The 22,962-nt window shown below is 35.8% G+C and overlaps 1 protein-coding gene across 1 annotated transcript; it reads right to left on the reverse strand.

Moving 5' to 3' along the window:
* Positions 1-167: 167 nt before the first annotated feature.
* ferry3 (FERRY endosomal RAB5 effector complex subunit 3) lies at positions 168-20,860 on the reverse strand. Its single transcript, XM_028451518.1, has 14 exons — positions 20,814-20,860; positions 20,306-20,494; positions 18,773-18,918; positions 15,233-15,414; positions 13,041-13,140; positions 12,741-12,865; positions 10,498-10,604; positions 10,197-10,394; positions 8,832-8,960; positions 6,670-6,735; positions 6,383-6,585; positions 2,393-2,450; positions 2,112-2,179; positions 168-488 (listed from the first exon to the last, which is right to left on the reverse strand). The coding sequence occupies exons 2-14, from the start codon at positions 20,484-20,486 to the stop codon at positions 396-398; spliced, it is 1,656 nt and encodes a 551-aa protein (XP_028307319.1). The 5' UTR covers positions 20,487-20,494; positions 20,814-20,860; the 3' UTR covers positions 168-395.
* Positions 20,861-22,962: the final 2,102 nt, after the last annotated feature.

The following is a 22,962-nucleotide window of genomic DNA, read 5'->3' on the forward strand; positions in this document are numbered from 1 at the left end:
TTTCAGTTTCTGTCGAGTATTTGCAGTGGTGGCAGCTGATGTTATTAACCTCTGTCACTGGAGCATCACCCTGGAGACTTGATATGATAATTGCAGCAGCTGCTTTTCGGTGAACCAGTGAAATCATTTTTAATAAGACGCATGTTCACGAGGTGGAGTTTTTTTTTAAGTCCATCGATTCCAGGGATTGTTCGATGTGTGCACCTTGAATGAGCCGTAATCCCAATCCTATTTTCAGTCTTTTTTTTAAATCGACAATTAGATATGCCTCCAGAACAGCTGGAGTCATATCCCTTTTTTGTGGTGCTACTAATCTTACTGTTGATTTAGCAGAAAACAAGCTTTAGCTTGCCCTAGTGACATGAGAATGCGACAAAAGCTTATTTATTCCTCCATCAGTGCTTAGAAGTGAGAGTCAGGGTTGAGGAAACGCGGAAGATCTGAGGCAACATGTTGCTCAACTGGTAGAACATCTCTTCTGAGATACTCTGTGGATAAAATCAAAAAGCCAAAGTTAATGAGAGGCAAACAAACAGATGTATGCAAAAAAAAATTTAAATAGAAAAAAAAGGTGTGGGTTGTTAAAAACAAATCTCACGAACCCAGGGCAGAAAACTGACAGTGATGAATTCCCTTACTGGCACACATACACCAACTCACAATGTTCTTTGCAACTTTTAAAACTTGAAAAATATGAGCAAGTGGAGAATTTTTTTTCAGAAATGTTTCTACCTTGCCTTTAAAAAAGTAGTGGAAACAAATTCCAAACTTCATGCATCAATATGATGCAATGTTTTTTTTTTTTTTTTTTTAAAGATACACTTTTTAGAAAATACACTGGTTAGGTTTTTACCAAATTGTGAACAAAAACAATTTTTCAGATATATAATAGAAATATACTTCTTTTGTTTTGGTTTAACCTTGATCCTATAAGTTGTGTTTTTTATGCACGTAATTATTTACTTTACCAAATGTAGAAATGTATTTGATTTTATTTGATCTCCAACATGAACACAACAGTATTGTATTTCACAATATAATAATAATATCTTCAAAAAAAGAAAATAAATCAAACAAGCAAAGAGAGAACAAACGGTACAAAATCCTGCTTGGTGAAATCTTTGTTTATTGAGTGCAAAATGTGTCATAAAAAGAGGTATTAAAAAAAAAAAAAAAACTGATTTATGGAGCTACTATAGGGGCAAGAAATGTACAATTTTACTTTACGCTATAAAGTCTAACTTATATATGAGGACTTGTAGAGTGGAAACAGCCCGTCGTGTCTGGTTTTTCCACAGGAGTCGAGACGCTGCAGTGACGTAATCACCGGCAGCTGTGACTTTACCACCATAGGGACATACCGTGTCGCTGCATGTATGCCACCCGTCACACAAGAATGTTAAGTAAATCTTAAAAGCAGCGCTGCATATATTTAGAAAGAGCATTGAGGTGCAGACAACGATGTCATTTAGAGAGGGCGTTATTTGGAAAAGGTGTCTGTGCATGTAGTTGACAGGAAGCCAATTCAGCCAAAGTCCTTTGATGCAGCTTGTTTTATATTTTTATCCTGTCAACACAAAGATCACACTATGGGCTCTACTGCCTTTCTGAAGAAGAAAAAAAAATCCTAACAAAAACACACGCGCAATAAAAGAAAAACATGGAACACTTTTATGAAGGGTTCGAATTACTAATAAAATCCCCAAAAAAGGTCAAAACCTAAACATGAGACTTTTATTAAATAGCATTGACTTATTGAAAAGGTATACCCAATAAATAGTGAGGCCTTAAAGCAGCACTGAGGTCTAAACACTAATCCCAAACACCATTACACCTATTATGATGATTGAGCCTGAGCTATAAACTCTCACTGGTGTAAACACTGGGAAGAAAAACTCAAAGCTCTAGAATCCATGATTAATGACATGCTTTTCCAACCCGCCCTCAATAGCAATGGATAGCCAGGTGTGCCTTTTGTGTTGCTGAGTGCATGAGAGACCCTAAGTATACATCTCTTGTAAAACAACACAAACTGCGAGGCACTCACTCCCAAGTTCAATCGTACAGCTACGAGACAAAACTGTGAGTGCAAATATTCAGCAAATACTCACCTTTGGCACAAGAAACTGAACAGTTCTGGATATTCCTCCATCCCAGGAGGCCATTTCCATCATAAAACCTGTAAAAAGCATCAAAAGTAACTCACAAATAACTTTCAAAGTAACTCGTACCAATACTTTGTACAAACCAACCACTGAAGGGTTAAACATTGTTAACTCATGGTAGTTTTATTTAAATAATTCAGACAGAAAGCACCAAACTACTGTAGTATATACTGTTAACTCTAGTAAACCATTAACATACTAGGCCTTCCACGAACTGTATGCCTTACCTTTGACACATTTGAACACAAGCTCAGCCCTTTTAAGACACCATGGGATAGTCATTTCCTGCAATGCAATGAAAAGTGATACAAAACATTTTAGATTCAATAGGCTTTTTTAAAATAACCATACAAGATTATTTTACACGTCCAAGCTCTTCATGGCTCAGTTTTCACTTCAGTGCATCTGCTTAGAGATATTATAAAAAAAACAGCTCAGGAGAAAACATGCCATTCTATTCAGGCTCTGATAAATTAACAGTGTTTTTCAACCTTGTGTTGTCGCCTGCAGTTTAAAAGATGGTCGCCTGAAATGTCTAGTAATTGATGAAAATTAACTACTGATTTTTAAATGATTATTCTTTTTTCAAATTAAGACACACAATCTTAAACAACTGTATTTTATACTTTCACGTTGCCAAATATAAATCTAGCTCAAATAAGAAGACGGTCATCAACATCCTCCACCAAAAAAAAAAAGGAACAAGGGCAATAACTCCGGAAAAAGTAATTGCGCGCTTCTCATTTTCGAACTCTATCAAGGTAGTGATATCCTGAAGCCACACGCTGAATTTGGTTATCCTATCCTAAACAGTTTCTGAGAAAAGCTGTCCCCTTTAACTCAGACGGACGGAGGGAGCTCAAACCTATATCACCCTTCCACATTGTGGCGGAAGATAATCAAACTAATCATTAATCCTGACTACTCTGTATCTGTAATACAGGATAACAAACATGATCATAAACTAATTTTAGAAAAACGGGGTCACAATCCCAAAAAGATTGGAAACCACTGGGCAATAGTATTCTCCGTAAATGTGTAATCCACAACATAAACATCAGCTTGTTTTGTCAACTGTGATAACATCAATAATGTGAGTTTGTCAGTGTTTTTCAAAATAAGGTCATGATCCTAAAAAGGTTGGAGACCACTGGATTAAAAAACTATAAATATGAACAAAATTTTGATCAAAAAACTGTTTACAAGAAAATATGGACAGTTTTGTCAAAATGTGACTATGATGTATTAATACACTCCACCAATGATTCAAGTTGATCCTTAAGGTTACAAAGTAAACTTATTTAGGATTGTTATGGGTCAGGCTAACATGAAAAGATACGATTTGATCAGGATTATATGAGAATTAAGGCTGATCATAGAATGTTTTTAGAATTCTGGGGAACATTCAGAGTTTAATTTGTAAGTGATTAGGAAAGAATTCTTCCTTTTCAGCCCACATGAGATGTTATGATATTTACCCTGTATCAGAATTACAAACCAGCTAGAAAAAAAGCTTGTCTTGTTGGGTAACATCTTCTCAATTCCTTACTTGTCAGCAGGATTCATTTCCCTTTTTTTTTTTTTTTAAACAAAGATAATGTTTAGGCTCACATCAATTACATCAGAGAGAAAGCAAGTTTATCAGAAGTCAAGTTACTGGTATTTCCTCCTGGCTGAAGACAGCATTAAAAGTACAGTTTCCAATTAACTGGAGAAGAAGAAGAAGAAGAAGAAGAAGAAGCTGAAGAAGAAGAAGCAGAAGAAGAAGAAGCAGAAGAAGAAGAAGCAGAAGAAGAAGAAGAAGAAGAAGAAGAAGAAGAAGAAGAAGAAGAAGAAGAAGAAGAAGAAGAAGAAGAAGAAGAAGAAGAAGAAGAAGAAGAAGAAGAAGAAGAAGAAGAAGAAGAAGAAGAAGAAGAAGAAGAAGAAGCAGAAGAAGCAGAAGAAGAAGAAGCAGAAGCAGAAGCAGAAGAAGAAGCAGAAGAAGCAGAAGAAGAAGAAGAAGAAGCAGAAGAAGAAGAAGAAGAAGAAGAAGAAGAAGAAGAAGAAGAAGAAGCAGAAGAAGAAGAAGAAGAAGAAGAAGAAAAAGAAGAAGAAGAAGAAGAAGAAGAAGAAGAAAAAGAAAAAGAAGAAGCTTTTCATGTTGCAGAAGCAGAATAAAAGAACAGACTTGTAGAAACAAGCAAACCTCTGTAATGGGAGTAAAAGCCTAAAAATTACAAAAAAAGAAGAAGAAGCCACCAATTAAAATATTCTTGAGGTCTTGAAGTTTCAAAGGCTGACAGACTTTGGTAATAAAAACAAAAGCCTCTGGATTAGACATTAGAAGAGAAATTGCACTGGGCATGTTCTAACATGAATGTACTCCAGAGAAAAGAAGCTCATAGACAACCAATCTTTTTTGTTGCTTTTACTGCTTCTTTATTCTTGTTTCATTTAATCATATCAATCAGCTTCATAACTAGTATATATATAATCCCCCTGGATTAAAGGGTAACAAGCACCTCTGAATAAGAATATCTCTTAAATCAGAAACAGATCTGTGAAGTAGATTTGTTTCCTTTTCTTTTTAAAATGTGATTCGTCATTAAATCAAACGTGTTAAAATGGGATTTTAAGGTAAACAAACAGCAGACGGAGGAAAAAAAGACAACAGTTGTTGTTTTCTAGCCACTTAACAAGTATTTATCTTTCCACTGCACGTCTGATCTCAAATAACTTTTAGACATCCACACCCCAACACAGACTAAATGTCTTCCAACACCGTTACTAATAAAACAAGAGGTTTACAAAGCTGTGCTATTAACTAACGTTTTACTAAGCCTGTTTAAGCCTAAAGCTATTTCTGCGGTTTGTAAACTACACATATTTCTTTCCATCAACATTGATCTCTCATATTCTCAGTCTCAGTATTATTTCTTTAATATGGGATTTGTTTTAAAGTCCAATTGTTAAGGCACAAAATACATTTTCAGTTGCACTTAAGAAAAGGAACTATTATGCAGTTTTGCATAGTTTACTGTAGAGCTACAATTTAAATGAATAGGCTTCTTCTTCATTTGTACTATTTATTTATTTCATTCAAGATTTATATTTAATTCAATTGCATTGTTTTGCTTAGTTTATCAAGGGATTATTTTGACAATGAAAGATAAAAGAAAATAGTACAGTATTTTTATTTTTATTTTCAAAGAAAAAAAAAAAAAAGAACATTTTTCAATCGTCATTTGTCTACAGTTTCATTTTGTAAAACAAATTGTGAAAGAATCGTATCGTGAACCCAGTATCGTGCATCGAATCGTATCAGGAGTTGAGTGAATCGTTACATCCCAGCTGTGTGTTTGGGGACATGGCAACGCGTGGAGTGTCCATTCACAGGAGGAAGACAGAGGACAAGGAAGTTACCTCCTTTTGGGTTTTCAAAATAAGGTCATCCTTCGCACTTGCACATATGCGACCAATTTGGTCACAGTTTCGAGCCCTGCATCTGTCAAATTAAATTCAAGACTTTTTAAGACTTTTATATCCATTTGAAATTAAATTGAAGACCAACTTCACAGTAAACACAATTGGGGTAAAAGAATGCCACACCAGTTACATAGGGTTAGCGTACATTTCTTCCAGTGTCTGTGCAGACGTGCATGTTTTTACTGCTGATTTTAATGTTCTTCTTGATTTTTAAGCTGTTGAATGTTTTCTGTAAAACTTTTTGATCATGTAAAGCACATTGAATTGCCTGCCTTGTGTATGAAATGCAATATACAAATAAATTTGCCTAAACACAAATACACAAAATGACAGTAAAATACACCAAAAAAAACACCCAGACTAAAATAAATCACTCCAAAAACACACAAGATGAGTAAAAAATTAGCCAGAAATCTAAAAAACAACAATAAAAATACAAAAAATAAAAACTATTATTTCTTATATTCTTGTTGAACAGGCAATTACATTCATAAAATCATACTTATGTGTTAAAATGTATAACTTTTAAAACATTGATTTAAGACATTTTATTGACAATTTGCCTTATTTTTAGATTCATGAATTTATTGCCATTTAAGACTTTTTAGGGATCCACGGGAACCCTGTAATTACCTAAAGTTAGAGGATAAAAGAAAGTGTTGATGCGATCATTACAAAACTTTTAAAATCACATTTGAAAAAATTTGGATTTATGCAAGATATATAATCATGAAGAATGAGTATTTTCTAACCTCTGACATGTTGTGGACCAGCAGCAGTGGGATGGTGACCGTGGTGATGTCATGGGTGCAGCACACCTTGAGGATATTTCTCAAGCCCATGATAGCCGGGTCCCGGGCCGTTATGTTTCCTGACCGGACGTTGTCGTCCACGCACAGGTGGAAAACCACGTGGACCTCCGACAAGTTGGAGTGGCGCGAAATGTAAAACTCACCTTGGAAAAAAAAAACCCCAATAAGACATTATTTTAGCTTTGCTTGTGTTTAGAAGATTGTGAAATATCAAATAGAATCATTACCTGGTAAAATGTTAGAAGGGTTCCTTTCAACATTTTTGCTTTTATCGTCACCGTTCCTTTGAATGTCTGCAAGTGTAGACATTTGATGTACATGAAAAACATGAAGGGACCAAAAATAATAATAAATGCATCATTATAACACTGAAGTGTTCATTTTAGAAATCAATAATATCAATTGGAGATTTAGTCAACATATAATGGACAATAATGTAATGGGACTGTCCCTATTCTCAGAGCGAGAACGTAAATCAACTTTTGACAAGCAGCTTCAGCAGCCAATAGTAACGCTTAAAACAGCTCATGGGTTCACCCTGTTGGTAGAAAGATCTCTGATTGGCTGAATCCAGGTCACGCACCTGTATTTCTAAAACTCATTTACAGGGCCAGGAGAAGGAGCAAAGATTCACTGTCCACTCAGAACACTTTGGAATATAATATGCAATACAATATAATGAGATGATTATGGATTTTTGACCAAAAAAAACATACATACCACAGCTTTAATGTTGACGCGTTAATAAATATATACACAACAAGCTTGATGGGGAAAAAACTGGATTATAAAAATGCTGCCAGTGGTTAAAGCTGGGGTACTCAAATTATTTTCTTTAATTAAAAAAAGATTCTTATTAGCTTAATATAGTATATCGTAAAAGTAATTATTTCTGAAAAAATTGTACGTCTGCGTGCTGTCTGTGCCTTATAATTAAGTATTTTAGTTAATAAAACCCCGGAAGACAAAATCTTGGTGGTCACCCCTAGGGCGACCGTGGCTCAGGTGGTAGTGGGTCGTCTTCTGATCGAGAGGTTGGGGGTTCGATCCCAGTGTCCTTGGGCAAGACACTGAACCCTAAGTTGCTCCCAGTGGTCGACTAGCACCTTGCATGGCAGTCCTGTCCCACTGGTGTGTGAATGTGAGAGTGATTGGGTGAATGTGCTGATATGTAAAGCGCTTTGAGACTGCTTCAGTGTGGGGATAAAGCGCTATATAAAATCAAGTCCATTTACCATTTACCATTCCCTCCTGCTCCAATCACAGAATTTAGAGAAAGGAGGGGTGAGCAGAGCCCACAATGGAGCATCCTCATTGGCTGCCTCGATATATAGTGAAGCGTGTGCACGGTGCTAACTTGTTTTCAGTAAAGCATGGCTGCCGAACACCCACCAGAATAGATTGCTCTACCTGCGCTTGCACACACACACACACACATATATATATATATATATATATATATATATATATATATATATATATATATATATATATGCTAAATAACCTAAAAACAGAAAATCAGAAGAAGAAAAGAAAGATGCTTGGATACAACTTCAGACTGTCAACCTATGCGTGTGCACGTTCAACGCTCGTACGTGACTTCGTGCACTTCCAGGGGAGGAGACTGGGAGGGATTATCAGAGTGGGGGGCGGGATTTAAGGTTCAAATTCAGCCATGCCCCTCTGTCATGGTTCAAGATTCAGGTAGTGCAGCTTTAAGGCAAAGAATCTTATTGGCCACAATAACTAAAATAAAAACATTAAAAAAAACTGGTTGTATTTCATCCACTACTGATGCCAGTGTGACCCAAAAACACTGACAAACTGACATTTTTGATGTTATCACAGATTGAAAGTTGTTGACAAAACAAGCAGATGTTTATGTTGGGGATTACACATTTACGGAGAATACTATAACCCAGTGGTTCCCATCCTTTTTCGAGTCGTGACCCCATTTAATATCACAAATTTCTGGCTACCCCAAATCCATTTTTTTTCCTTCTAAAATCTGCTTTTATTCATGTTTGATACTGTGTGTGTCATATGAAATATCTAATTTCAATCCACGTCCCACCATGCAATAGTACGCATCACATGACCATTCACCATCAAATGCAATGTTTATGGTGCAGATGAAAACAAACTTTAAAGCATTCATTTCAACCTTAGGACATTTGTTTGTGAGTAAATGATCTTGGATTTATTGATGTATGAGGCCTACACTATGTCTTCATCTGTTAAAAAATGTATCATCGCCAGCAGCTTTAGGTAAATAAAATCATGCAGCAGTATGAGAAAAAAAGATCTAATGTATTTCTTTCATGTTTTACATCATCAGCTACATGATGAAATGTAGCGTACATCTGTCTGTGTTGTTTTTTTCTCTCACCGGGCTGTTCTTTGTGCTTGCTGCTCCGCTGTGCTCGGGCGTAGAGCACCACCTGCTGCACCTCCTCCAGCTGAGCCTCCAGGCACGGGAAGTGGAAGTCTGTGCACTCCTTTGCCACAGTTGCAAAATCTGTTTTAGGTGGGGGGCAAGGGGAAGATCAGCATGCAAAATAAAACATTGATTTTATAGTTCTAAAAAGAAAAAAAGAAATAAATAACAATGGTAGAAACTAGGGCGTCAATCCATAGGTTTTATTGACTAGAGGAGGAAACTAAAGTAACTGGAGAAAACCCACACACACTGCCTGGAAACAAAACTGCCTCAAATGAATATTAAGAAAGTATTTAAACTAAACTGCAAGAAAGAAAATCCTGAAAATATGGCCTATATATACATATATATATATTTTTTTTTAAATATCCAAAACATGTTTCAATAATCTAAATAAACTTGAGGTAAAAAAAAAACCCCAATGAAAATAAATAAATAAATGATGTCCTCTAGGTCATTTGTTCTCAACCTATTTTTAGGTGTTTGAACACAGACATGAACATTGAAGAACAGTCATGTGGAGACAGGTCCATCTACAAAAGGGAATAAAGGGGAGAGATTTTTGGGGCCCATCCATAAAGTCAGCAAAATAGTGGTCCATTGTTCTATGAATCTGTGATCACCACATTTATTTATTTACCTGAATAATATCCACTGTTATCCAGCAAGTTTACAATTATTATTTGTGCTCTAGTACATAGTCATCTTAAAGATGTAAATACTTGTTTTAATCAGAAATAAAATGGGTTAAAAAAAAATGGCCAGAAATGGTGGAAAAGATGGTGAAAAACCACAGAAATGAGTTAAAAGTTGCAAATTAGAGTGGCCAAAAACGGACAGAAAGAGTTCAAAGTTAATTATTACGAACAATTTGTTTAAACTGGCAAATAATGGACATGACAAATCATGAATGAGGTTAAATTGGCCAAAATAAGCATGAAACATGGTGAAAAGAGGTTAAAAGTAACAATAATTGGTCAACAGAGGCAACATTAGGTGGGAAAGGGGGTGGAAAGGGTTTATAAGTGCAGAAAAGGCATTGTACTTTAATGGAGAAGTGGCAGAAATGTGAGGAATGGAGCAAAATTGCATTAAAAGGAGCAAAAATATGGTGAGAAAAAGTCATGAAAACAGGTTAAATATGGCAAGTTTGGTGTAGTTGTAGAAAAAGGGTAATAATAAGCAAAGAAATTGGCTCAAATTGTTATTCGTTTCTTGAAAGCATCTGGCGACCCTCTCCCAGTGTCTCGAAAGAGGGTCGCCAAGGTTGAGAACGCCTGCTGTAGGTGAATTTACAGTACTGTATGCCCTGACCTCTCTTAATGCCACTGTAGGAGTTGACCCTGTTGTCCACCAGTAGCACCAGACCACAGAGCGAGGAGGAGTACAACGAGAGCGCGGTCTGGAGGCGCCGCAGCTTTGAGCCGCTGCTGCCGTGCCGTCGGTGTTTGCAGAAATCCAGCACGTCCGCTCGAACCAGCCGCAGGTTGTGCATCGTCTTTAGTTGTGCTCCTGGTGAAAAGAAGAGAAAAAACACACACAAAAAAAATCATGATCATCTGCACACAATTGCATACAACCAGAAAAACACAGAAGCGCATTAAAAATCAAATACCGAGATGAATGGTGAAGCTCTCCTCCAGCTGAGGCTGCTCCTCAAACATCCTGGCCCCAGAGTCAGATGCTTCAGACAGCTGGCTGGGCTGCATCTTAATCTCCTCACTGAAAATCAATCAGAAAAAAAAAAAAACTGGACCAAATTTAATGACGATTGCAGTAAAATAAAAATGATTCACTATGTAGCTGTGCCAGTTAATTAGTCCAAATTTATCCTGGCATAATATCAAAGCAAGCCAGAAACACACTTTTTTTTTTCTTTTTTAATAAAACCAAGTAAATATTCTTGTAGATGAAATCCTTCAAAGGCTTTTGGGACATTAAACTGCTTAACCTTTAATAATAATTCAGTATTTTATAGTGGGTAACAGATGACAAACTAAAGAGACAATAATTCTCTCTCTGCTCTTTGAGCAAAGAGAGAATGAGTGCAGCACATGAACCATGTAGACTGGAACAATACAGGATTAACATCCAGCATTGTTAAAAAACAAACAAAAAAAAAAACAAGTTTCCTGTTCACTGGTGATTTGTTTTTTTTTTTAATATTTCACAATGAATAACCCCAATTTTTTTATTAAAAACTGAATTTGTAAAGTGTTCTGCATCTCTAATAGAAAATAAACACTGGCTGACAATTATTACAAAAAAGGTGTTTATACAAAACAGCATGTTGACCTAAAAAGCCCATATATGGTCGTTTCAATCGTCCATCTGCATCCATCCATTCTTACATACATATATTACAGTGAGGTTATTAATCAGTGAAATCATTAGTCCTGATTCTGTGCACACAGCCAGTGCACAAATGCAAGAAAGCAGTCATATTAAGCTTCTAATTATGACTTTTAGGATTTATTTTTGTTATTGAGAAATATATTTCCCTCTTAAAAAGGTATTGTATTTAATTTACAGCAGAATCCTACTTTTCAATAAATGAAGGTACCTAAAAGTTAGCGGTTCTCTGTTTCTTTTTTTAGAACACTTATTTTTAAAAATTCAGGTACATCACTAGTGCAACAGTCCAGTTCCACATTAAGGCTCAGATGACAGGATTCCATTTTTAATCAATATTCATAATGTAAGCCAATCTGTGTTGCACCGTCTTAATCTTACTGGACAGTCATGGAGAAGGTGAACACCAAAGTTAAAATTATCCTTTGCTACAAGTTTAATATAGACCTTTGTCATGAGGCATGGTTTAACTTTGCTATTTCTAAACGTGCGTGCATGCGTGAGTTTTCCTTTGGAGTTACAGTTTCCTGTTGTAGCCTCATAAACATCCAAGCTGGAGCCATTTGTGTGATTGCAAACATATTTCCTATTTGCTCAGCAAAAACATCTCAAGGAAGTCTGTCGCAATCAAATCAGGGAGTAGAGAACCATCATCGAAAACAGAGAAATGACTCAACTGATTGTGGGAGAGGTGATTAAATACAGAAAAACTAAAATCCACTCCAAACTCACACCAAAACCTTGTTACATACACATACTAAACTGGACTTAATGTCTTTTTTCCTTGGTATTTAGGAGGATGACATTTTGAAGGTCACGGTTGGTTGTAAAATTGTTTAAGAAAACAATAAATGCTACAATTAAAACAACCAGTGCGAAAACAATTAGTGCAAATGGAAACAGATGGAGAATGAAAATGACTTTTTTACCTCTCCCTACAAATATTTATACCAAATAATACCTATTGTTAAAGCCTAAATCACACAATCAACATCTTACTATTCTTTCTCATCGATGAAGGTGGACAGCCCACAGTTTTTAGATTAAACCACATGTCAAGCTCCAATCCAGACATGGGCAACTAGTGGATCGGGGGCCACGTAAAGCCCTTGACCTAATTTTGTGTGGCCCCCAAAGTAAATGCACAAATTGACTTCAAAAACACACACAACCACAACAAAAATATATAAAATGGGAGAAAAATACACAAAATGACAACAAAAACACACAAAAATGACTCCAAAATCACAAGAGTTTTTTTCGTGTATTAATGCTCTCAAATCTAAATGTTGATATGAATGTAAAGTTGCCCATCTGTCATTCAATCCTAAATAAAACCAACCAATCTTAATTAGATATCATTTAATTACTTCAGGGATGTAGTTTTTTAAACCATTTTACTAGTTTAGATCTTAGCATGATCTCATTTTTTAATTGTGTAAAGGACATTTCATCATTTACTCTTTCTTAATGTGAACACACAATTACAAACTAATGTATACGCACTTGATTTGGCTGCTGTTGTGTGACTTCTGCAGGTCCTGGTGCAGTTTGATGACCCACCCTTGATATTCATGCTTTTGGATGCCGCTCACCTGTTTCAACTCACTAGCCCACTTGTTCTCAAGGACCTGTTGAAAGAGGACAACACCAAACATTACATTTGGAACATTTAAAGTAACAGTGGGTTTTTATTTTATCATAGAGATTTGAGAGTTATTCTATCAAATGTCTGAAGTAAAGCCTGGAGTTCTGTAAAATGAAGTTTTCCCACAGTGAGTCGTTTCTCGCACTCAGTTTGTTTACCTGCTGTGCATCAAAGTGTTGAGAGGCAACAGCATTCACATCATGGTCACTCAGAGTATTCCCCAGCTCATGCATCACTTTGTCCATTTCTGCTGCTTGCCTAAAGACAGGAAAGATGACACCAAATTCATTACTTTTCAAAAAAACTTAAGCTATATATAACTTTTTCATGAAGGATGATAGACTCTCAGCCTACATCAACCCAGTGAATATGTTTATTATGGTTATATATGTATATATATCAGTGACGTGCCGTCAGGGTAGGCAAGGTAGGGTGAATTGATATTTTGATTATTTAATTATAATTTTTTTATTTTTTTAAAAATTTTATTTATTCATTTTTTAATCATAAATTATTTATTTTTCCATTTCCAATAGCCTACAGTACCTATAAGTTTGAAAGTGTCCAAATTTTGTGTGTTTCATAGCCCAAATTACTAAACAGCGCTATTTCCTGGAACAGCTGCACAGTCTTTTTTTTTTTTTCGCTCCGCTGTAAGGCAGAGGGAGGCCACGCCCCCTCCCAAAGGCACGTCGCTCTTCTGCCTCCGTTCCCATTGCATGATTTTACATGTTTGCGCAGTAAGGTCCCCAATATGACATCCATTTACGCGTAAAGGCAGCGTAGAGATCTGCCTTTTCACGTAACTGCGCTATGCTAAATGCTATACGTAAGTTCACAGCACATTAGTGAATAGATGACACATGACTGCTGCTGCTACGTTCTCTAGCTAGTGGGCGGGACAACACTACAGTGTGGATGACAGCGCTAGAGATGATAGAGAAACTTCGTTTTGAGGAAAAACAACAGCTTTTAAAAGATGGAGACCAACACCTGAGTTACCAGAGCTTCAGCAAAGGTAAGGTCAGAACATGTTTCATACTTTTCACAGTGAATGGAACAAAAGGAAGGATTGACTTTGTGGATGCTCCTCATTGACGATGTTCTAAGTTGTCGTCATTTTTTCCGTGTTTCTGTTTCCAACACAAACAACAGATGTGCTGCCATGTCATGAGATATATCTTGTTGGGAGAGTATGGAGGCTATATTAAATAATTGTTTATGTTTCTTTAATGGTGTTTATGATATTGATTTTGTTAGATGGCTAAATGCTTGTTCATGTGGATCTTGTTGGGTTTTTTCTTTCTTATTATGAATTTTATATTTTGATAAGCTCATTGAGATGACTTTGTTGGAAATTGCTTTATACAAATAAAATTGATTTGAATTGAATTAACACTTGACAGCAGAAACATATGAAATTGTCATTGGTGGTCTCGATTTGCAACGTGCCTACCCATCCCTGGTGGTCACGGCACGTCACTGATATATATACTGTATTAGGGTGGTCCAAAATGTATTTATTTATTAATTTTAGTTTCTGTACATTAGAACTCTGCATTTGGTTCCATATCTGGTGAAATGATTTGGGTGCAAATTTTATGCAAATGAATTAATATTAAGAAGATGCACAAGACACTTGAAAATTGCTGCATACTATAACATAGGAGTCCCAATTACAGTAAAAAAAGACATATTGGAATAATTTATGATTTTGTTCTGCAAAACCAACACAAACTTGCATTAATATTGTACTTAAAACGTCCAGCATCCACTTTGGCTTTGTTTACATCTGCTGAAAGAATTCTTTTGAATTGTTGTTCAGATCCAGAGTTTCAAAGAAATTGTGGTGGCAAATTCACTGATCTGCTTCCATTCATAATCTACTTGATTTAGGGCATCACAACGTTTTGGTAGAATCTCTGAACCTTAATGTGTACAATGTTTATGTAATTAGTCAATTTCCACAAACCTTTGAGCAGCTTATGCAACCGCTAAAACAACTCCTAACATACTTTGCAACGCACATATTGGCAACAACCATAAACTACAAAGGAAAGATTGCCCTGCATATGAAATGTATTTAAAGATTAAAACTTTCAAGTGTAAATTTGACTTGGTTCGATAAACAAATCACTCACATTCCTTTGAGCACTTTGAAAGAACTGAAATAAACGGGTGACCAAAAATATGGTTCTCCTTAATAGCTAATGGTTGTGTTAAATCTGATGCATATCTAAAGGAGATGTATAATTATAATTTCCTGATTAAAAAAAAAAACACCAAAACAGTAAAAAAAAAAAAACTAAATATAAAACCACATGTTTTCACACTATTTAAAAACACTGACCTCTCCAGCAACTTTTTCATCTCCATGTCTCTCTCGCTGATGAGCTCGGATATGCTGACAAAGTAGTTGTGTTCCAAGTTGAGGAGGGTATCTGAGGCGGGAGAGTGGATCAGCTCATGGTAAACATCAGCAAAGTCTTCATCCCAGCTGGGCTCTTCAGGCCTGGCATGCTCTAGTGTGGTCTGTGACAGTGACAGAGAAAAGCAGGACATGCATGCAACATAAACCTTGTAGTTTAATGCATCTTCATACATTCCAAGTTGTTTGGGCAGTAAAGAGCAGTGGTGGGAACCTCTGGGTACCTCACGATACGATACGCGATACAAAGCTCACGATAACGATTATCTCACGACATGACTATACTGCGATTATCAATATATTGGTCAGAAATCAATCTACGATAATCTATGACATAAGAAAAAAAAGAGGATTAAGTGAAAAAATAACATTTTTATTTTATATATCTGAAAGACAATTATGTAACATTATAGTGGAATATTCCAGTAAACAATACATTGGTTCCTTCAACAAACAGTGACAACATTTCTGTGAAGACCTACATGCACATTTTAGTGAAAAAGCAGAAAAGGAAAAAAAAAAAAAAAAAAAAAAAAATGATAGCACGAGCATATCGATAATCAATTGCGCGAAAAAACATTGCAATATATCGCCATATCGAGTTATCGTCAGACTCCTAGAAAAGAGTGTGTGATCATCAAAAAGCCTGCTGCGAGCAAGAACAAGCAGAGGAGCATGTAAAGTGTGAAAAAGCCATTCCTAAAACAATATTTACACATCTTTTTGTACTCTGCTCCATAAACGAAAGGTTGTATATTAAGCCTATCCATAATTAGAAAAGCAACAGAAAGGTATTCAATGTCAGAATCTAATCTATTTATATATATATATATATATATATGCAGAAGGATCTTTTGACATCAACTATGAAAGTAACTGGAAAGCTTCCATGTGTATTTCTGTGTGACTGCAGTAGAATCTGAGCTAATAGTCTGAGTTTAATGGGGAAAAAAAGGCAGAAAACCAAACTTGAAAATATACTAGGTATCAAGAAAGGCACCCTGAACAAAAGAGTCACTTTATAAAAGGCATTTCAGGTCATGTTGACCACAAAATACTTTTATAAATCATCTAATTGTGCAAAATCATCACTACATAACCCTTACTGACACAAACGTTCAACCCTGAGATTAAAATTGGCATTTCTGTGTAATGTAATGCTTTAAATTAATGTTTAATGATGCCTATATAATAAAATTGTATTTGACTTGTGTGGGATAAACTTTAAAAGTCAACCATAGGAAACTTTACCAAATGCAGCTTTGTTGGGATGCATCATAAATATGAGACAGCATCGGCTCCAAATCAGCGAAATTGCCTGAACATATTAGGGTCTGTGGAAATTAATCTCTGTGCCTCAGTAAAACGAGCGCGATAGACATTAAGACGCAGCATGCCAGCGAGAGTGACGAGTCGTCCACTCCGCAACAGAACTCATGAATAATCAATTTTTAGATGCACCACATTGCTGCTGTTTAAATTACGTTAATGATCCATGACCGTGCCAAAGTTAGAGGGAGCGTTCAAGGACAGCTTCCCAACGCTCTTCTCTACTACGACAGAAACATGGAGTAGTGGATATGTGATCGCATTATGTTACGCAACCAGCGTGTGAAATTACCTTTCCCAGCACCGGCTTAGCAGGAAATGTGTAATTTATGATACCTTCAGATAATTTATCTTGCCAAGACAAATTATGCAATGTGTACCAGGATTTCACAAGGATTTGCTTTCCTTGAAACAAGGCTGTTAACGTGATTGTTTCAACAATAAGAACACCAGAAAAGATGAAGATATTTTTTTTTAACTCGAATTTGCAAAATAAAATTTTTTTTATATAGAAATTCGATTAATCAATTAAATCAAGTTTTTTTGCCGAGCGCTAATATAAAGTTTTCCCATATTTTACTGGATTTAATGTCTTTTTTTCTTGGTATTTAGGAGGATGACATTTTGAAGGTCACAGTTGGTTGTAAGATTGTTTAAGAAAACAAAAAATTGTCTTAAAAGAAATGCTACAATTAAAACAACCAGTGTGAAAACAATTAGTGCAAATGGAAACAGATGGAGAATGAAAATGACTTTTTTACCTCTCCCTACAAATATTTATACCAAATAATACCTATTGTTAAAGCCAAAATCACACAATCAACATCTTACTATTCTTTCTCATCGATGAAGGTGGACAGCCCACAGTTTCTAGTTTAAACCACATGTCAAGCTCCAATAATAAGGATTATCCTTATATTTGATATGTGGATTATGTAAATAGATCCAATGTTGTCCTTGGCGCCATGGCGTGCACTGCGCTCCTGTGTTTGACGTGCGTTTGTTTGTTGGCTTACCACTAAAACAAATGTAAATATTTCATTTGTATGAGGAAAAAATAGGTTTTAAATGTCGGTTTCAGGTCGGGCTCTGATATAAATACCTAATGCCTGTCGGACCTGTAGGTTTCAGTTTTGCTTTGTCAGGTTCTGGTCAAAGCTTGAATAAGGTTCAAATCATAAATGGTCTGTGTTTAAAAGCAAAACAGCACCACAAAACACCAAAACTAAATATTTGTCTCTCTTTTTCTTTCTCCTCGTCCTCCTCAGCACCTGCTCATTCATTCTCTGTTTTTTTTTTTTGATCGACTAATCGCTACGTGTGCCATAATCTTGGTCGACCAACCATTTCCTTAGTTGACTACAGCCCTAGTGCCACATTTGTACATGCACAAATAAAACGATCCTCCCATGTTATACTCTATATCAGGATTCTCAACTGGTGGTTCGGGACCCAAAAGTGGGTCGCGGACCAGTACTGGGTGGGTTGCGGACAGCTGGTCAAAAATAAATAAACACTTAATGTCTCTCATGTTGGACTCGTCTTTTATTTTGAAAGAAACTTTTTTTTTTTGACAGGCATGCTGTGAAATGCATGTTGCACATGAAAATATATAGATTTATGTTTTAAAAAAGATTATGTATGTCTGTTTTCAACAGATGCTTTTGAAAAACTAAACTTGGTCAGAAGAATTATAAAAAAAAAGATTGGGTCGCACATTAATGACCGTGGCAAAATGTGGGTCCCAGGGTGAAACCAGTTGAGAACCCCTGCTCTATATTACGTCTTGTCGTCCAAACGCATTGGCTATAATGTTTTAGTAAAAAATCTTAAACCCCTTTTAATCCAGACATCAAAGAAATAAGTAAAATAGAGATGCTTTCCAAATGTAAACAGGCAAACTCCTATTGAATGGAAAACTAAAGAGAGATACTTCAGAACTCCATGATGCTTCATAGTAACGCATGGAAATCTCATACACACATATTCTGACAATGTCAAACAATATTGGACAAACATGAACAACAAAAGAAAAGGAAGATGCCATCTATAAAAGGTGAAAATAGTAGGATCAAACTCAATGTTTGAATGACTAGAATTCAGCACCAGAGAACAATGGAAGTATAAAATCACCTCTTCATAAGACCTGCTCCATGCGTTGGTGAGCTGGTTCACGTCAACATCTCCTGAGGTGAGTCTCAGTAGGGCAGACTCTGCTTCACGGTCATAATCCAGAGTAGTTTCTTTCTCAACGAAGTTAGTGAGTGAGGTTTTTAGTTCTAAGGGAACAAAAGCACAAACAGACACACGTTAGTTAATCCAGTGCCATAGTTTAATAGTTAAAACAAATGAAAGTAGAGTATTTCCACACAAAGGTTGCTGTCCCTATACATGACAATGTATAAGAGCTAAAAGCAATTTGTTTTGTTTGAAATCAGTTAGTAATTACCTTTCACACAAATGGTAGAAATGAGAGCTGCTTTTGAGTTGCTAGGAAACACATCCAGCTTCATAATAGACAGAGAGAAAAATCACAGTAGACTTTAGAGCAGGGGTGTCAAACTAATATTAGTTTGATCTTAAGTGGGCCAAAGATTATAGGCAGAGAAAATGAGGAATTTCAACATTACTGTGCCCTAGTTTGCACTTCCAGCTATAAAAAATAATATGTGTAGTATATAAGGCACTGATAATATCACAAGGTATAAGTGTGTGCAGGATCTACTCTTTAAATTTCCTTGATTTCATCAACATTTTGTATGTAATTTGGAAAAGTTTTAGGGAATAATTTGAGGTAAATTGCAGGATTTTGAAAAAAAAAAAAATATATTTATTTTATTTTTTAACAAACTGAGATTAATAATGGCTGCAACCATGTGATATAAGCATGGGAAAACTGTGAGCCCTGACAAATAGTGTGGCGTTCCCTTGAATTTGTGTATTTGGAGGGGCTCAATCTACAATGGAATTAGTTGTAAAAAACAAAACAAAAACAAAAAAACATGAATAATTATTTCCCTCTGTTTTTTTTGTTTCTTCTGCAGGCCAGGTTTGAGGCTCTAAACGGTCAGATTTGGCCCCCGGGCCTTCAGTTTGACACATATACGGAAACATATCAATAGCCCCGGGAACTATCGGTACGTTTTCCGGACCTTTTCTACATAAGCGTAATGTGCCTGTGTCATGATGGCTGAGTGGTCTACGGCACCTGACTCAACAATTTTTCCTTCTGTTGCTGTGGGTTCGAATCCTGCTTTTGTCATGTATATTTTTTTCATTTTAACATATTTAACACGGCAAGTTCCACCTTTAAAAATACATATATGGAAGAAAAAAACGTTTTAGGGTATTTCCTGGGTTAGGGCTATAATAAAAGGGTTAGCAGGGTAGCTAAAAATAAATATAAGCTAAAATAAAACTGAAGAAACTATCTACTATCACGTGATCTAAACTGGCCAATAAGGGGCGCTGCGTACGAATAGACAGCGGGTCTACTACACACATATTACGTACTGATAGCCACTGCCTATAAATAAGACGACGCAAACCCTGCAAATCAGTGTGTGATGCAAACTTATTACCTTGTAGTTTTTGTTTTATTAATCTTTAAAAAAACAAACAAAAAAAAAAACACGTTTTCTATACAGTTAGACTACACAAACTGACCGTTTTCTATGAAGCAGGGTATTTTGTGGAGCAGCATCAGGCGTCCATGCAGGTCACTGATGTTCTGCTGGATGGGGAACTGCAGAGGAACCTTCAGCACACAGCTGTGTCTCCCAGCGTTGAACTCAAACACAAACTCCTTCTCCACTGCACAGCTGGATCTGCCTCTTACTTTCTTCATGGCCACAGCTGGAAAACACAATCCAACAGTCGCGACTGACTGTGGCAAGCACAGACAACACAGCTCTTCTGCTATTATAACAACAAACACAATCAACCAACACCGAAAAACAAAGCTACGTTAAACCGGATAGAGAAACATGTCATTTGTTTAGGGTCAAGGTAGAAGATCTCAGTCACTGTGTCATAATTAGCTTGACATTAGCAAACAACGTGGCTATTTTATTAACCATGAATGCTAAAACAAAATAAAGTCAGTAGAATTCACACAATGCCGATACATTATCCCTTTAATGCTCCTCGAAACAAGGATTATTGACGGTTTTACCGAAGATGAAGCTTCAGCTTGTGTCAGTCAGCTGATTCCGCCGTCAGTAACACGATATTACAGCAACAGCACTTTCGTCACTTGAGGTATGCCTTGTGTTTCTTTGAAATTAAAACTATAGACACATCAATGTATTATATCAGCTTATATTGTGATTTGTATTAGGTTATACTTAAAAGTACATGTATTTATATGTTTTAGTTTAGTTTTTTTATTTATTTAAATAAAACAATTATCTAAACAACGAATCTACCACTACAGATAATATATTTACCACACCCCTTTTCCTACACTCTACCGCCATCTGCTGGTCAAAGAAAGACTTTTATAAACAAGACTCCTCGTTCCCTGTCACTCATGATTAAGCGCCACAATAATTTCTAAAAAACAAAAAAAACAAACAAAAAAAAAACACATAGTTCCTTAATTGCCCAACAGAGGCTGCAAATGTCAAAGTTTATGGGCACAGACTAGCTTTGAATGTCTAGGACAGGGGTCTGCAACCTGCGGGTCTGGAGCCTCATGTGGCTCTTTGACTTATTCGCAATGGATCCCTATAGCTTTAGAAAAAAATATATATAATAATGAATTATTTCTTAGAAATGATATTGATGATTAATGACATTAACTTCAAATAAAATATGCCAAAAAAATTTGTTAACCTAAAACCTAACTTCACCTCCTGCAACATCTACATACCATCAACGTTCCTTGCACCTGTGGCTAATCTGGAGTTTTAAATCCCTGCTAAGATAACTAAACTAACTAAATTGTGAAATTATTCAATTTTGGTTTTTTTTAACGGTATATTATTTATACACTGAATTGTCTTCATTAAGAAGGTTTTTTTTTTTTCGGCTCCGGAAGGACTTAAATTTAGGTGAGATTAAGCAAAATGGCTCTTTTGGGAGTGAAGGTTGCGACCCCTGGTCTAGGATATAACCAAATACGAACTTCCTCTCTTGACATGCAGAAAAACATCCCCAGAAATGTAGCCTTTCACCCACTACAGAGTCGGTGGTGATAAGTAGAACTCTGTAGTTCAAAAACTTGTATTTGTGTGAACTTTATGCCGAAAATGCAGCTCAACCCTCCTTTTTTTACTCACACACATTACAGACATTCAACCAAAATGACTGACCATATAAAACAGCTGAAGAGTTGTTCCAAAATAAATCTTAGATTATACATTTACTGAATTAATGAGGTACTGCAAAGATTCAGGACATATTTTCCATTGCACTTTCAATAGCCTGCTAGAGGTTCCAGGGAATTACAAGCCTGCACAGGAATTGTGAAAGAAAAAATCCTATTGTGCTAAATAATTGTGGTGTAAGATGTCCAATCATGGACTACTTTTATTCAAAATATAAAGCTAATAAAACTTATTTAAAGTAGAAAGTAAACCAATTATGTGTACTATTTCTATCTATTGGCACATAGTCATGTAGTTTACTATATATAATATTAAGAATTTAAATATTTATTGGCTAATAATCCCACTGCAAAAATCAATCCAAACTGTTTTAGTGTTATAACAAAATGCAACACAAGTTTTGTGAACCACTGAATTTCTAGGAATAAGCCGATAAATAAAATTTGTATTAAAAAAGGGTTCAACATAAAATGAAGGTTACATTTACTGTTGAAACCTGTTGTGTCGTGGTTGTTATTGACAGTCTTTTTTTCCATCTGACAAACAAATGAAAATACATCCTTGTAATATGATTATAACATTATTTTGCTATTTGTGACAGTAACAATCACGTGAAATGTTGAACCAATCATTTACTTCCGTTTGATTTAATAAAATTAAATACTCAACTTAGATTACATCTCCAGGCAGCAGGGTTGGGGTCAATTACATTTTTCAATTATAATTACGTTTTCAATTACCCATGTTCAATTGCAATTCCATTACAATTACGGTGACCAGCATTTTTTCCCCCAATTACAATTGTTGTTTTTTTTTTTTTACCCTCAGAAAGTCAACTACAATTACTTATGTTCAATTACAATTGATCAGAATTACTGAGCCTGAAATAAATAGCCTAATAAAAGTTAATCTTCCTCTTGTGTTAGCTTTCTGTTAGCATCTCTATGATAACGGGTCCTAAATCAGCTGTAAAATACACTAAAAACAAATATC

The sequence above is a fragment of the Gouania willdenowi genome, chromosome 6 (assembly GCF_900634775.1).
Source record: "Gouania willdenowi chromosome 6, fGouWil2.1, whole genome shotgun sequence".
Classification (NCBI taxonomy): Eukaryota; Metazoa; Chordata; class Actinopteri; order Blenniiformes; family Gobiesocidae; genus Gouania; species Gouania willdenowi.

Excerpts from the sequence above, each read along its gene's own strand:
- ferry3 (XM_028451518.1), bottom strand. The coding sequence starts at position 20,486 with ATGAAGAAAGTAAGAGGCAGATCCAGCTGTGCAGTGGAGAAGGAGTTT. Across the intron at positions 12,866-13,040 it reads AACACTTTGATGCACAGCAG|GTCCTTGAGAACAAGTGGGC; the intron begins GTAAACAAACTG and ends CTCTTTCAACAG. Across the intron at positions 8,961-10,196 it reads CTACAGTGGCATTAAGAGAG|ATTTTGCAACTGTGGCAAAG; the intron begins GTCAGGGCATAC and ends CACCTAAAACAG.